At 43.1% G+C, this 12,631-nt stretch overlaps 1 protein-coding gene across 21 annotated transcripts in view; it reads right to left on the minus strand.

Annotated features, from left to right (window-relative positions):
* SLC25A21 (solute carrier family 25 member 21) overlaps positions 1-12,631 on the minus strand; it is a 376,779-nt gene that overhangs the window by 140,752 nt on the left and 223,396 nt on the right. For all 21 annotated transcript variants that reach the window (XM_043516969.1, XM_043516956.1, XM_043516962.1 and 18 more), the window contains one exon: positions 1,651-1,699. In XM_043516969.1, the coding sequence (XP_043372904.1) occupies positions 1,651-1,699 (49 nt within the window). The remainder of the gene's footprint in view (positions 1-1,650; positions 1,700-12,631) is intronic.

Consider the following 12,631-nt stretch of genomic DNA (forward strand, 5'->3'; position numbering starts at 1 on the left):
CATTTCATTTGGAAGAGAAAGTGGGATGCACTGGGATAAAATAACAAAGAGAGAAAGAGAGAGACAGATCTTTCTGTTTTTTAATATGTATAGTAATTTAGATGAATTCCTCAGATTTGAGATCTTCTTTGGTGTCCTAATGCAGAATGAAACACAATTATTTTCAAATGTACATTTAGCAGAAAATAACTCCACTGAGCATGTTGCTTGTTTATATTTTACAAGAACATAATTTTATATCTCATCCCTTCTCCAAAACCTTCCGTGGATAAATGATCATATTATTATTGTACAGTACAATAATAGAAAATTATTAAATACAGCAGACATATTGCAAAATAGTCTGACAAAAAATCAAAACCATTATCATACGTGTTTCCTGAGATTCAAAATAATCTCAGGCAGCAACTTCCTTCTCCAACGTATTTATTAAAAACATAGTCAAGCAAAAAGAAAACACATAAGAATCAAGCAAGGATACACAGCCACAAATCCACAAGATGTGGGCCTCTGGCATTGTCTTGATGTTCCTCTGGAATGCTAACCCAGTTCAACCAAAGATTCACTAATCTTAAAAAGTCACATTGTCCCCTTTGTAAAAAATGTAGAGCAGAAAGTGCAGAACTCCACAAAAATGCACTATATAGCAGAGTTGCATCAGTTTATATATGTACATAATGTTCTCATCCAGTCAAGAGAAAAACCATTGTAGTAACTGGAAGTGGCTATGTCACTGAAGAGACCAAGAATTGTGGATACTGTGCTGAGGAAAGTTCAGAGAAAATTCCTAATATGGAATCACTTCCTTCTCCAGAGTCCTTAGTGTAATTATAAAAAAATAAGCAGAAAATGTCTTTACAAACTTTCAATATCACTTTAAGCATCCCAGAGAACTGCTGTCTCTTTTTCCTACTTCAGGCACCTTCTTCAATTCTCACCTTTCAACTGGCAATGCTAGCGCTTTACTCCGGTCAGTTTCACAAATAGTTGGCACCAGTAATGTCTACATTTGTTACATTATGAATTCAGATGTCAAGCTCCAATAGCCAGAAATCAAATACCACAGATTTTTTTTCTTCTAAATGAACAATATGATAGAACAGAAATTTTAGGACAATTTTTTTCAAAATTGGTTCACCATTTGTACTCACAAAAACACAAATTTGTATGGCTAATGCAGGAAAATGGGGGGAAAAATATAGTTGACGTGAAATAACCAATTTTCATGTGCTAATTTGGGGAACATCCTTTCGTACTAACTTTTGAAAGCATGACCCATTGCAGCAGGACTCAAAAATATTTCTAAGGCAATATGGCACTTTAGTTTCAAATAAAAACATTACTTGAGATGATGAATACAGTAAGCAAATTTAAATGTTTAACTTTTATTTAATACGATCTCCTTTTGCTATTATTTGAAGACTGTATTTCATAAAAAGTATTTAACACCTACAGATGACCTCTAACCAGAAATGCATCACGCCATTCAAATTCTGTCTATCAAGTGCTATAAAAAAACAGTAAGTAAACATAAATGCCATTAAAGGGAGAAGTTATCTTACTTGGACAAGTTCTAGCATTTTATTTTCTGACAGCTCCCAATTTGGACATTTTCCAGTGTCAATAAAACTTGTTCAAGCAGAACCTTACCTGGTTTTCACTACATCAAGAGGGTGCATGAGGCAAATTTCTACAAGACCTGTAAGATGATAAAGAAGAGAGGCCTAATCAACATTTGTAAAAACAGCAGTCTTTGTTGCACTGACCCCAATAGTTTTCTAAGTGTGAATGTTAAAATAGAAAGCTGAGTACAATGAAGGAAATGGAGTTAAAAGCCGAGGGCAAAGTACAAAAACATATATTACATAGTAAAGATGCTCTTCTGAAATATATTGTATTTTTTTAAATATTTATGGAAAAATAGGTTCTTTCCTCTCAAACAACTAAATAGATTAACTTTCAGTGAACACTCAATAACAAGTTTCAGAGTAGCAGCCATGTTAGTCTGTATTCGCAAAAAGGAAAGGAGTACTTGTGGCACCTTAAAGACTAACAAATTTATTTGAGCATAAGCTTTCGTGAGCTATAGCTCACTTCATTGGATGCATCCAATGAAGTGAGCTGTTGCTCACGAAAGGTTATGCTCAAATAAATTTGTTAGTCTCTAAGGTGCCACAAGTACTGAATAACAAGAAGACATAAATAAATATAGGGACTGAGTATTACTATTAGTATTAAAAACTCAGTGTACTGAACCATTATTCCCAAGAACTAAACTTATTCTATGGTAACAGTTTTGATTATTTTTAAAATCGACTGCTCTCAGCTTCATCATTTATAAAAGTGAAAGCTCTTTTTCTGTACCATTTTGGCCAAAATAAATGCAACCCTGAGATCAGAGGACAGACCAAAGATGTCGTTAGTAGTCACCGTAGGCACATTTTGAGGTAGCAAATTTTGGTGATGAGCTATTCATGATAACAGTGGGAAAGTGGGGGATCCAAACTGTATGTTCCATTTTAATTCCGGTTGTTCACCATTCTATAACGGGGACACCAGAAAAAACCCACTGGCATCATGGACAAAGAGAATTCAATTAATTCTCATTTTTCTTGGAAGGAAAATTAATTTCCTCTAAAGGAAAATATAAAGTTTAAGTAAAGGAGAAGATAGTCCCAGTGCACCACAGGCACATGTAGTCATTTCCAGTGCGGCTGCAATTACTGACCCTTGAAGTAAGAGCACTTCTCTTATCTACAAGTTGTTATACACTCTACTCTTCTAGCACACATCAGAGCTCCCCGACATCTGCTTGCCATTTTCTACATTCACTGCTCCATGCCCACCCATCCAGATGCCTCCATTCGAAACAACAACATACCAGAAACCATTGTACTGATCAGTCCACAACCAAAGTGCATTGCTGGGATTTGAAACAGATTTGTGTAGAAGGTTGATACCAAGCCACTACATTCACTGTAAAAGCTCTTTTAAAATATGAAAAAATTAAAGGGTAAAAGGGTGTGCTCACATGCATGATATGACGTGATTACATGTTTTTGGAACTATGGGGTCCTGTCTTATTGAGTGTCTTTTTGCTGGCTTCCACAGTTTCCCGTGTTTGACCAAAAATAACTAGTTTTTATGTTTTCAAGTTAAAACAATCAAATAAACAAAGGATTTTCAGGACTATTCATTTTTAACATGATTTGAATTTCTCTGCTTCATCTATTTGCTATTTTAGTCACAAGCTACTTTGCGGATCACGGCTGCTACTCTGAAACCTTTCAATCAATTAGTAATGCTATATGCAACATATATTTAATTTTTCAGTGTTCACAACTCAAAGTATTAAACCAATTTAATGTAGCATTGGGTCCTTGATGGTGTAGCAGACGCAGCATGGCTGGACCCGTCAGTGGGGCTCTGTACAGCTGCAGAGGTCTGCTTGCATGAAGTCTATTGTAGAATCAGGGCTGGGAGTTGTTTTTTCCCCAAACATTGTCTATAAACCAAGCTCAGTTCAATGTTTCTAGCTTCAACTACTTCTGAGCTATTAAAATACAAACTTTCAAGCAGAACAAATCAGAAAAGTGTATTTTCTTCACACTTGAGTAAATAAAATTGGATTCAAACTCCAGATATTTTTTTCAAACTTCCCATAAAATCTAGGCATAGCAGTTCCTACATACAATATGATATGTAACTGAGCAAAACATTTAAACAAATAGCATGGAGGAAATTATTTCCATCTTAATTGTTTTGTCAGCTGCTACACCATGATATCCTAATTTCCTTGTGGTTAATATAGAAGTACAGAGAAAATGCATAGCAGTACAGTATTATGGTATGGTATGATTTGTCCCTGAAATTAAGGGAGATTTTTAAAAAGTGACCTTTTGTTTTCCACCCAACTGACCAACAATTCCTCTCTGTCCATTTCAGCTAAAAAAAAGTCATATTTTCTGTTGGTATATGTGCCTCAAAATATCAGAGATTTTCTATTTATATAATAATACAGCTAATAATTCAGGCTCCGATCCTGCAAAGACTTAAGTATGTGCTTAATTACAAGCATATGAGTAGTTCCTTTGTGTCAGTTGCAGGACTGGAGCCATAAATCTGAAGTAAAGAGAGCTAATCACAGACACACCTGTACACATGATTAGAACTTTCATCCTCATATTTTTTTCACATTCGCATCCAAAGGCCCCTTCAGGATCAGAGCTCCACTATGCTGGTGCTGTACAAATTAAGAGCTTAATCCTGCCCATATTTATGCAGGTATTCAAAGTTATTATGAACATAAATGGTCGCAGAATCAGGGCCTAATTAAAGAAAAGCTGAGACAACTGGGTGTAATAAAAAACAGAGAAGGCACTCAACAAATTAAGACACGGGGAAGAGTAATAGGAACACGTGGTTAAAAGTCTAATTTAATTACATTGCACTGATTCTAAACTAAATTTTGTGGACTCATTTTATTTACTTTAGATTTCTTTTAAAAAACCTGCACACACTTTATTTTATACGTTTATTTCAAAATAATGATTACTCCGTATTTGGAGATACAAAAGTATTTGTTATATTTCCATGAAATATCATTTGTTCAAAATCTTGGTCAAAGTATTAAGCAAAACATCTCAGAGCAGCTGTTTTATATACTGCTGTTGAGGTATTTAAGTCTGTACACCTACACCAATTTTTGGACATACTGACAAAATAACAAGGTTTCCTCACTTCTCAATTATAGCTGTATGGGAAGTTTATGGAACATACAAAACTTGCTAGATAGCTATTTTTACTCAGCCATCAATACTATATCTGAATGCCTACATAAAATTAATATTTAGTTATTGTTTTTTCATACTTTCTTTTCCCCTCTCCACCCCCACATATGATTTTTTTTCAAGGCTGGATTAAAGGGAGAAGAAGTAGTATATGCCCAGAATATTAATATATACTAGCAGGGACATGAAGTAAGAGTAGCAGCAGTTCAATGTTGTTTTTAATCATATTTTTCTGGAAAGCAAGAATTGCACTATTATTCCTAAGTCAGCTAGGTTGCTTATTCCCCCTGACTCCCCACTTATTATAATTCTCATTGCTCATGCATGGCTTGTATTGCACTAAACTAAGAACCAAATTACATGCCAGACGGGGGGAACCCAGAACCCAGGTTTTCTGTTCTTATTCTGTCCCACCTCCTGTACAGAAACTGATCCACAGCTGCCAACAGGTGCTTTACAAGTGGAGCTGCAGAAGAGTGTTTCAGCATTGGTGGGAGGGGTATGGCCTATGACTTTTCTTTCCCTTCCCCAATTTTTGATCTTCCATCTTGCACTGGCAAGAATGATTGGTGGTAGGGGGCCAAGCATTTGTTCACCCTACCCTGTTTTTACACATTAATGTCCATTTTGGGAAAAAACTGTACTGTGCCACAATTTGGTTCTACTTTCTTGGTCCTCACAGGACAATTTTTAATTCAGGCATTTTTCCAGTAATTGAATCCCATGAATTCCAAGTTCTTTGGCAAGAAATATGTTTTGATAACTTCAAGATTCTATTAGTTATCTGCGTTTCTCAAAGGATAAAAATCTTTCCTTTGTTCTCATCAATTCATTATGCACAAAGTTTTAAACAGTGCATAGGTAGTCCGTTTCACCAGACAGCAGTCTGTAAAATAGCTAAGGATTGTTGCATAGTTTTCTAAAAAGCACTAAAAAGAGAGAAAACGGCAAGAATCCGATGGAATAGCTACAAACACAAGCTACATTTTTCCATTTACCATAGTAGTCATGCAAATCATTACAACATCCCACTTGATAGCTTGCCCAGAAATTGTGGTGGCCCTACTAAATTACAGCAATCTGAATTGCATGAAAAATAAGTGACTTGTCAAAAAAAAAAAAAGACTTGCAAAGAACAAAACAACTCATGCACATTAGCTGCGAAGTCTGTCAGTGCTATGTCATTTGCTAATATGCAATCCATGCTGCATGGAATCTAGCTATTCATACTAGATAGCTGCGTTTACCCCAATTCCTGATTCTATGATCATGGTATTTTAAGACTGCTAGGGACACAGATATCCAAAGCATACTCTGATTGGCCTGTGGGAACAGTTTTTGGTGATTCACATGCATTTACAGTGGTGCCAAATGGAATCTCATCACAAAAAAGGGAAGCCTACAGCCATTGTCTTAAAAACATCCTACTGAGTATTTTAAGGTTAGACCTGACCCTCTTCAAAAGTTCCTGGTCCGCTTTGGCGTCACCCTGGGGAATTGGGCCGAGGGGACCCCATGATAGCTTTGTCTGGCAATGATGAGGACGATGACGGTGCCCCAGGAACCTCCATGTCCATTGGTGGTCCAGCAGCTTGCTCCCCAGGGTTCTCCTGGACCTGCAGGGTCTTACCCCCTGAAGTCTCCAGCACTGGACAGCCGCTGGCCTCTCCAAGTCTCCTGACACTGATCAGGCAGCCTGGGAAGCTTGGGTGAATCCCCAAGGGTTCCACTGGTACCATGGCACTGGCCACTGCGTTTGGGGCCATGGGACAGGTTTCCTGATAATATAGGCTGATAATATAGTCAGCACCATTGGTACCAGCGGAGTGGTCAGTTCTGGGCAACCAGGATCAGGCTGAGCAGTGGCTCTTGTCCGACTGGTGCTGGTCGCTGCATCCTGAAGCCGACCTGTCCGAGCGAGACTGTGGTGGTCCAGCTCTCGGGGATCGATGGCACTGGGCAGATCTGTATCAGATACCCAGCAATCCACGCCTCATGCTACTCGACCATTAGTGGGACTGGGAGCCTTGATGAGTGAGTTGCTGGAAGGATCGTCCTGAGTAGGGAGACCTGCCTTTTGAAGACGGGCAATGACAGCCTGGCAATCAGCGGTCTCTGGTACCCGATGGGTCCCGGGATCGGTCCTGGGCCCTTGAAGATGATTGGGGCTGGTCCTGGAGTTCTTGCCAGATGGCACATGCCTCAGAGGGTCTGCACCAATCTACCGGTGAGGTATGCCTCGAGTCCCTCAATCGGTGGCCCCGGTGCGGGGACCTAAAAGGGCGCCACTGAGCCTGTCAGCTGTGAACCAGCTGAGCGGCAAACAGCAGAGAGGCTAACAGAGGGAGTTTGCCTGGGATCTGTCTGAGAGGAGGTACGCTAAGGGCTGCATTAGGGAGGCTGTGTTGGTGAGTGTCTGAGTGTCTGTTGTGGAGACAGTTTGACAGTGTGCTTGATTGGTTGTTTGTTTGAAAAGTGTGAATTGGGAGTGCTTTGTTCCAGGTGAGCCTTGAGTGGGCCTAACTATTATAAAAAGCCAGTCGGCTGCGAACGAGCTGAGCGGCAAAAAGCAGAGAGGCTAACAGAGGGAGTTTGTCTGGGGAGAGCCCACTGAGGCTTACATCTTGCCGGCTTCTCTAAGTAGTTACTACAACTCCTGAGGAAGCTCGTAGAAGGAAGGTAATATGGATGGGGAGTGTTCAGCTGTTGTGACCTGCACTGGATGTGCCATTTTTGTCTTTCTTCCACAGGACAGAAGCGACTTTGTCTGTACAAAGTGCAAGCTGGTCTCCATATTGGAAGAGAAGGTTCAAGGTCTGGAGAAACAAGTATCGACGCTGCGTTGCATAAGAGAAACTGAAGATTTCCTGGACAGACATCAGGATATGCTTCTACGGGCACAATGTTCTGAAGATTCAGAGCAGGCTGTGCAGTGGGGACAGGAGGACGGTGAAGAAATTTGGCAGCATGTGACCTCCAGAAGAAGAAAAGGGAGCATCCATGTACCAGCAGCGCAGATACAGGTAAGCAACAGTTTTCATGTTCTCTCCACAGGTACTAATACGGAGAGTGGACTAGATGATACATCTGAGGGAAGGGAACAAAAGAAGACTCCGCTGATTAGAAGGCATAAGATGCACTGTCCTAGGGATGGGGGTTCCACGACCACCGCTCCCAAGAAGGGGAGGTGGGTGGTGGTGATAGGGGACTCTCTCCTCAGGGGGACTGAGTCATCTATCTGCTGCCCTGACCGGGAAAACCAGGAAGTCTGCTGCTTGCCAGGAGCTAGGATTCACGATGTGACGGAGAGACTGCCGAGACTCATCAAGCCCTCGGATCGCTACCCCTTCCTGCTTCTCCATGTGGGCACCAATGATACTACCAGGAATGACCTTGAGCGGATCACTGCGGACTACATGGCTTTGGGAAGAAGGATAAAGGAGTTTGAGGCGCAAGTGGTGTTCTCGTCCATCCTCCCCGTTGAAGGAAAAGGCCTGGGTAGAGACTGTCGAATCGTGGAAGTCAACGAATGGCTACGCAGGTGGTGTCGGAGAGAAGGCTTTGGATTCTTTGACCATGGGATGGTGTTCCAAGAAGGAGGAGTGCTAGGCAGAGACGGGCTCCGCCTAATGAAGAGAGGGAAGAGTATCTTCGGAAGCAGGCTGGCTAACCTCGTGAGGAGGGCTTTAAACTAGGTTCGCCGGGGGAAGGAGACCAAAGCCCTGAGGTGGATGTGGGATACTGGGAGGAAGCACGAGCAGGAGAACGCGAAAGGGGAGGGCTCCTGCCCCATACTAAGAAAGCAGGACAAACAGCAAGTTATCTCAAGTGCCTATACACAAATGCAAGAAGCCTGGGAAACAAGCAGGGAGAACTGGAAGTCCTGGCACAGTCAAGGAATTATGATGTGATTGGAATAACAGAGACTTGGTGAGATAACTCACATGATTGGAGTACTGTCATGGATGGATATAAACTGTTCAGAAAGGACAGGCAGGGAAGAAAAGGTGGGGGAGTTGCATTGTATGTAAGAGAGCAGTATGACTGCTCAGAGCTCTGGTATGAAACTGTAGAAAAACCTGTGTCTGGATTAAGTTTAGAAGCGTGAGCAACAAGGGTGATGTCGTGGTGGGAGTCTGCTATAGACCACCAGACCAGGGGGATGAGGTGGACGAGGCTTTCTTCTGGCAACTAATGGAAGTTACTAGATCACAGGCTCTAGTTCTTATGGGAGACTTCAATCACCTTGATATCTGCTGGGAGAGCAATACAGCGGTGCACAGACAATCCAAGAAGTTTTTGGAAAGTGTAGGGGACAATTTCCTGGTGCAAGTGCTGGAGGAACCAACTAGGGGCAGAGTTCTTCTTGACCTGCTGCTCACAAACCGGGAAGAATTATTAGGAGAAGCAAAAGTGGATGGGAATCTGGGAGGCAGTGACCATGAGATGGTCGAGTTCAGGATCCTGACACAAGGAAGAAAGGAGAGCAGCAGAATACAGACCCTGGACTTCAGAAAAGCAGACTTAGACAACCTCAGGGAATTGATGGGCAGGATCCCCTGGGAGAATAACATGAGGGGGAAAGGAGTCCAGGAGAGCTGGCTGTATTTTAAAGAATCCTTATTGAGATTATAGGGACAAACCATCCCAATGTGTAGAAAGAATAGTAAATATGGCAGGCGACCAGCTTGGCTTAACAGTGAAATCCTTGCTGATCTTAAACACGAAAAAGAAGCTTACAAGAAGTGGAAGATTGGACAAATGGCCAGGGAAGAGTATAAAAATATTGCTCGGGCATGCAGGAGTGAAATCAGGAAGGTCAAAACACACCTGGAGGTGCAGCTAGCAAGAGATGTTAAGAGTAACAAGAAGGGTTACTTCAGGTATGTTAGCAACAAGAAGAAAGTCAAGGAAAGTGTGGGCCCCTTACTGAATGAGGGAGGCAACCTAATGACAGAGGATGTGGAAAAAGCTAATGTACTCAATACTTTTTTTGCCTCTGTCTTCAAGAACAAGGTCCCAGACTGCTGCACTGGACAGCACAGCATGGGGAGGAGGTGACCAGCCCTCTGTGAAGAAAGAAGTGGTTCAGGACTATTTAGAAAAGCTGGACGAGCGCAAGTCCATGGGGCCAGATGCACTGCATCTGAGAGTGCTAAAGGAATTGCCGGATGTGAGTTGCAGAGCCATTGGCCATTATCTTTGAAAACTTATGGCGATCGGGGGAGGTCCTGGATGACTGGAAAAAGGCTAATGTAGTGCCCATCTTTAAAAAAGGGAAGAAGGAGGATCCTGGGAACTACAGGCCAGTCAGCCTCACCTCAGTCCCTGGAAAAATCATGGAGCAAGTCCTTAAGGAATCAATTCTGAAGCACTTAGAGGAGAGGAAAGTGATCAGGAACAGTCAGTATGGATTTACCAAGGGCAAGTCATGACTGACTAATCTAATTGCCTTCTATGACGAGATAACTGGCTCTGTGGATGAGAGAAAAGCAGTGGACGTGTTGTTCCTTAACTTTAGCAAAGCTTTTGACATGGTCTCCCACAGTATTCTTGCCAGTAAGTTAAAGAAGTATGGGCTGGATGAATGGACGATAAGGTGGATAGAAAGCTGACTAGATTGTTGGGCTCAACGGGTAGTGATCAATGGCTCCATGTCTAGTTGGCAGCCGGTATCAAGTGGAGTGTCCCAAAGGTCGGTCCTCGGGCCGGTTTTGTTCAATATCTTCATTAACGATCTGGAGGATGGTTGTGGATTGCATCCTCAGCAAGTTTGCAGATGACACTAAATTGGGAGGAGAGGTAGATAGGCTGGAGGGTAGGGATAGGATACAGAGGGACCTAGACAAATTAGAAGATTGGGCCAAAAGAAATCTGATGAGGTTCAACAAGGACAAGTGCAGAGTCCTGCACTTAGGACAGAAGAATCCCATTCACTGCTATAGACTAGGGACCGAATGACGAGGTAGCAGTTCTGCAGAAAAGGACCTGGGGTTACAGTGGACGAGAAGCTGGATATGAGTCAACAGTGTGCCGCTGTTGCCAGGAAGGCCAATGGTATTTTGGGATGTATAAGTAGGGGCATTGCCAGGAGATCGAGGGACGTGATCGTTCCCCTCTATTCGACATTGGTGAGGCCTTATCTGGAGTACTGTGTCCAGTTTTGGATCCCACACTACAAGAAGGATGAGGAAAAATTGGAAAACGTCCAGCAGAGGGCAACAAAAATGATTAGGGGACTGGAACACATGACTTATGAGGAGAGGCTGAGGGAACTGGAATTGTTTAGTCTGCGGAAGAGAAGAATGAGGGGGAATTTGATAGCTGCTTTCAACTACCTGAAAGGGGGTTCCAAAGAGGATGGATCTAGTCTGTTCTCAGTGGTAGCAGATGACAGAACGAGGAGGGTTACAGACTAACACGGCTGCTACTCTGAGAACAAGGAGTAATGGTCTCAAGTTGCAGTGGGGGAGGTTTAGGTTGGATATTAGGAAAAACTTTTTCACTAGGAGGGTGGTGAAACACTGGAATGCATTACCTAGGGAGGTGGTGGAATCTCCTTTCTTAGAAGTTTTTAAGGTCAGGCTTGACAAAGCCCTGGCTGGGATGATTTAGTTGGGGATTGGTCCTGCTTTGAGCAGGGGGTTGGACTAGATGACCTCCTGAGGTCCCTTCCAACCCTGATATTCTATGATTCTATGACAGCTGAGGGTGGGTGAATGCTGGTGGGATGTCCCTCTCGATGGGGAATGGTACCGCTGAGGCGGGGACACATGCATAGGTCCCAATGCGGGTTTCCTCCAAGATTGGGGTACTGCAGGAGCCAGCGAGGGCGGCATCAGAAGTGTCAGGATCTCCTGAGCTGCTTGAAGGGCTTCAGGTGTTGACAGCACCTGAAGCTGGCTGGGGCCTGCACTGCTATCTGGAGTCGCTGGTAAGGCATGGGATATTGCTTGACATGGGTCTTGGCTCGCCCCCTGCCCTCTTCTTTCCCTGGCTGGAGGTAGCAAATCTCCCCCTCACAGTCTTTTTCGGCTTCTTGACTGGAGCTCATGGATGGCGCTGGGGGAGCACTGCGCATGGAGGCCACGGTGCTTGGTGCAGAGTTGGACCATTGTTCCAGTGCTGGAGTGAATGCCAACTCCATTAGGAGCACTCTTAGACGGATATCGTGCTCCATCTTCGTCCTAGGTTTGAAGGACTTGCAGATACGGCACTTGTCACTTTATGTGCCCTTCGCCTAGCACCTTAGGCAGCTGGTATGGGGATTGCTGATGGGCATAGGCCGTTTGCTGTGATCGCAGGGCTTAAAGTCTGGGGACCGGGGCATGCCCTGACCCCCGGCTGGGTCCCATTCGGGACTAACTAAGAATTTGAGAACTACTACTAAGGGTAACTAAGAAAACTACAATATAATTATTTTACAGGATTTCAAAGTGTACAAGAACAGAGAAGGAATCAATGTTAGCCAAAGAAGCAGACGTTCCAGCACTGTCACTGGCGGCAAGAAGGAACTGAGGGTGGGGGAGCCAGCAGGCACCACTCCAGAGGGTGCCAGAGCTGGTTCCCTACTGATACTGCTGAGGGAAAAACTTCCAGCACTGGTGCATGTGGCGAGCACACACCCCTAATATGGAATAGACATGAGCAACACATCTTGAAGAAGAGATGTGGTTCCACTCCAGTTCCAACACAGAATATGCCTTTTCCCTACTAAAACCCCTTTTCATTCTGGAAGGATACATACCCTTCCCAAACTGGCTGTTAAGATGTTTTGTAATTTATATTTAAAATTAACAAGCTACAGACTCCAATGGCAGTATGTCACTCCATGGTGTGCA

The sequence above is a fragment of the Dermochelys coriacea genome, chromosome 6, assembly GCF_009764565.3.
Source record: "Dermochelys coriacea isolate rDerCor1 chromosome 6, rDerCor1.pri.v4, whole genome shotgun sequence".
Lineage (NCBI taxonomy): Eukaryota > Metazoa > Chordata > Testudines > Dermochelyidae > Dermochelys > Dermochelys coriacea.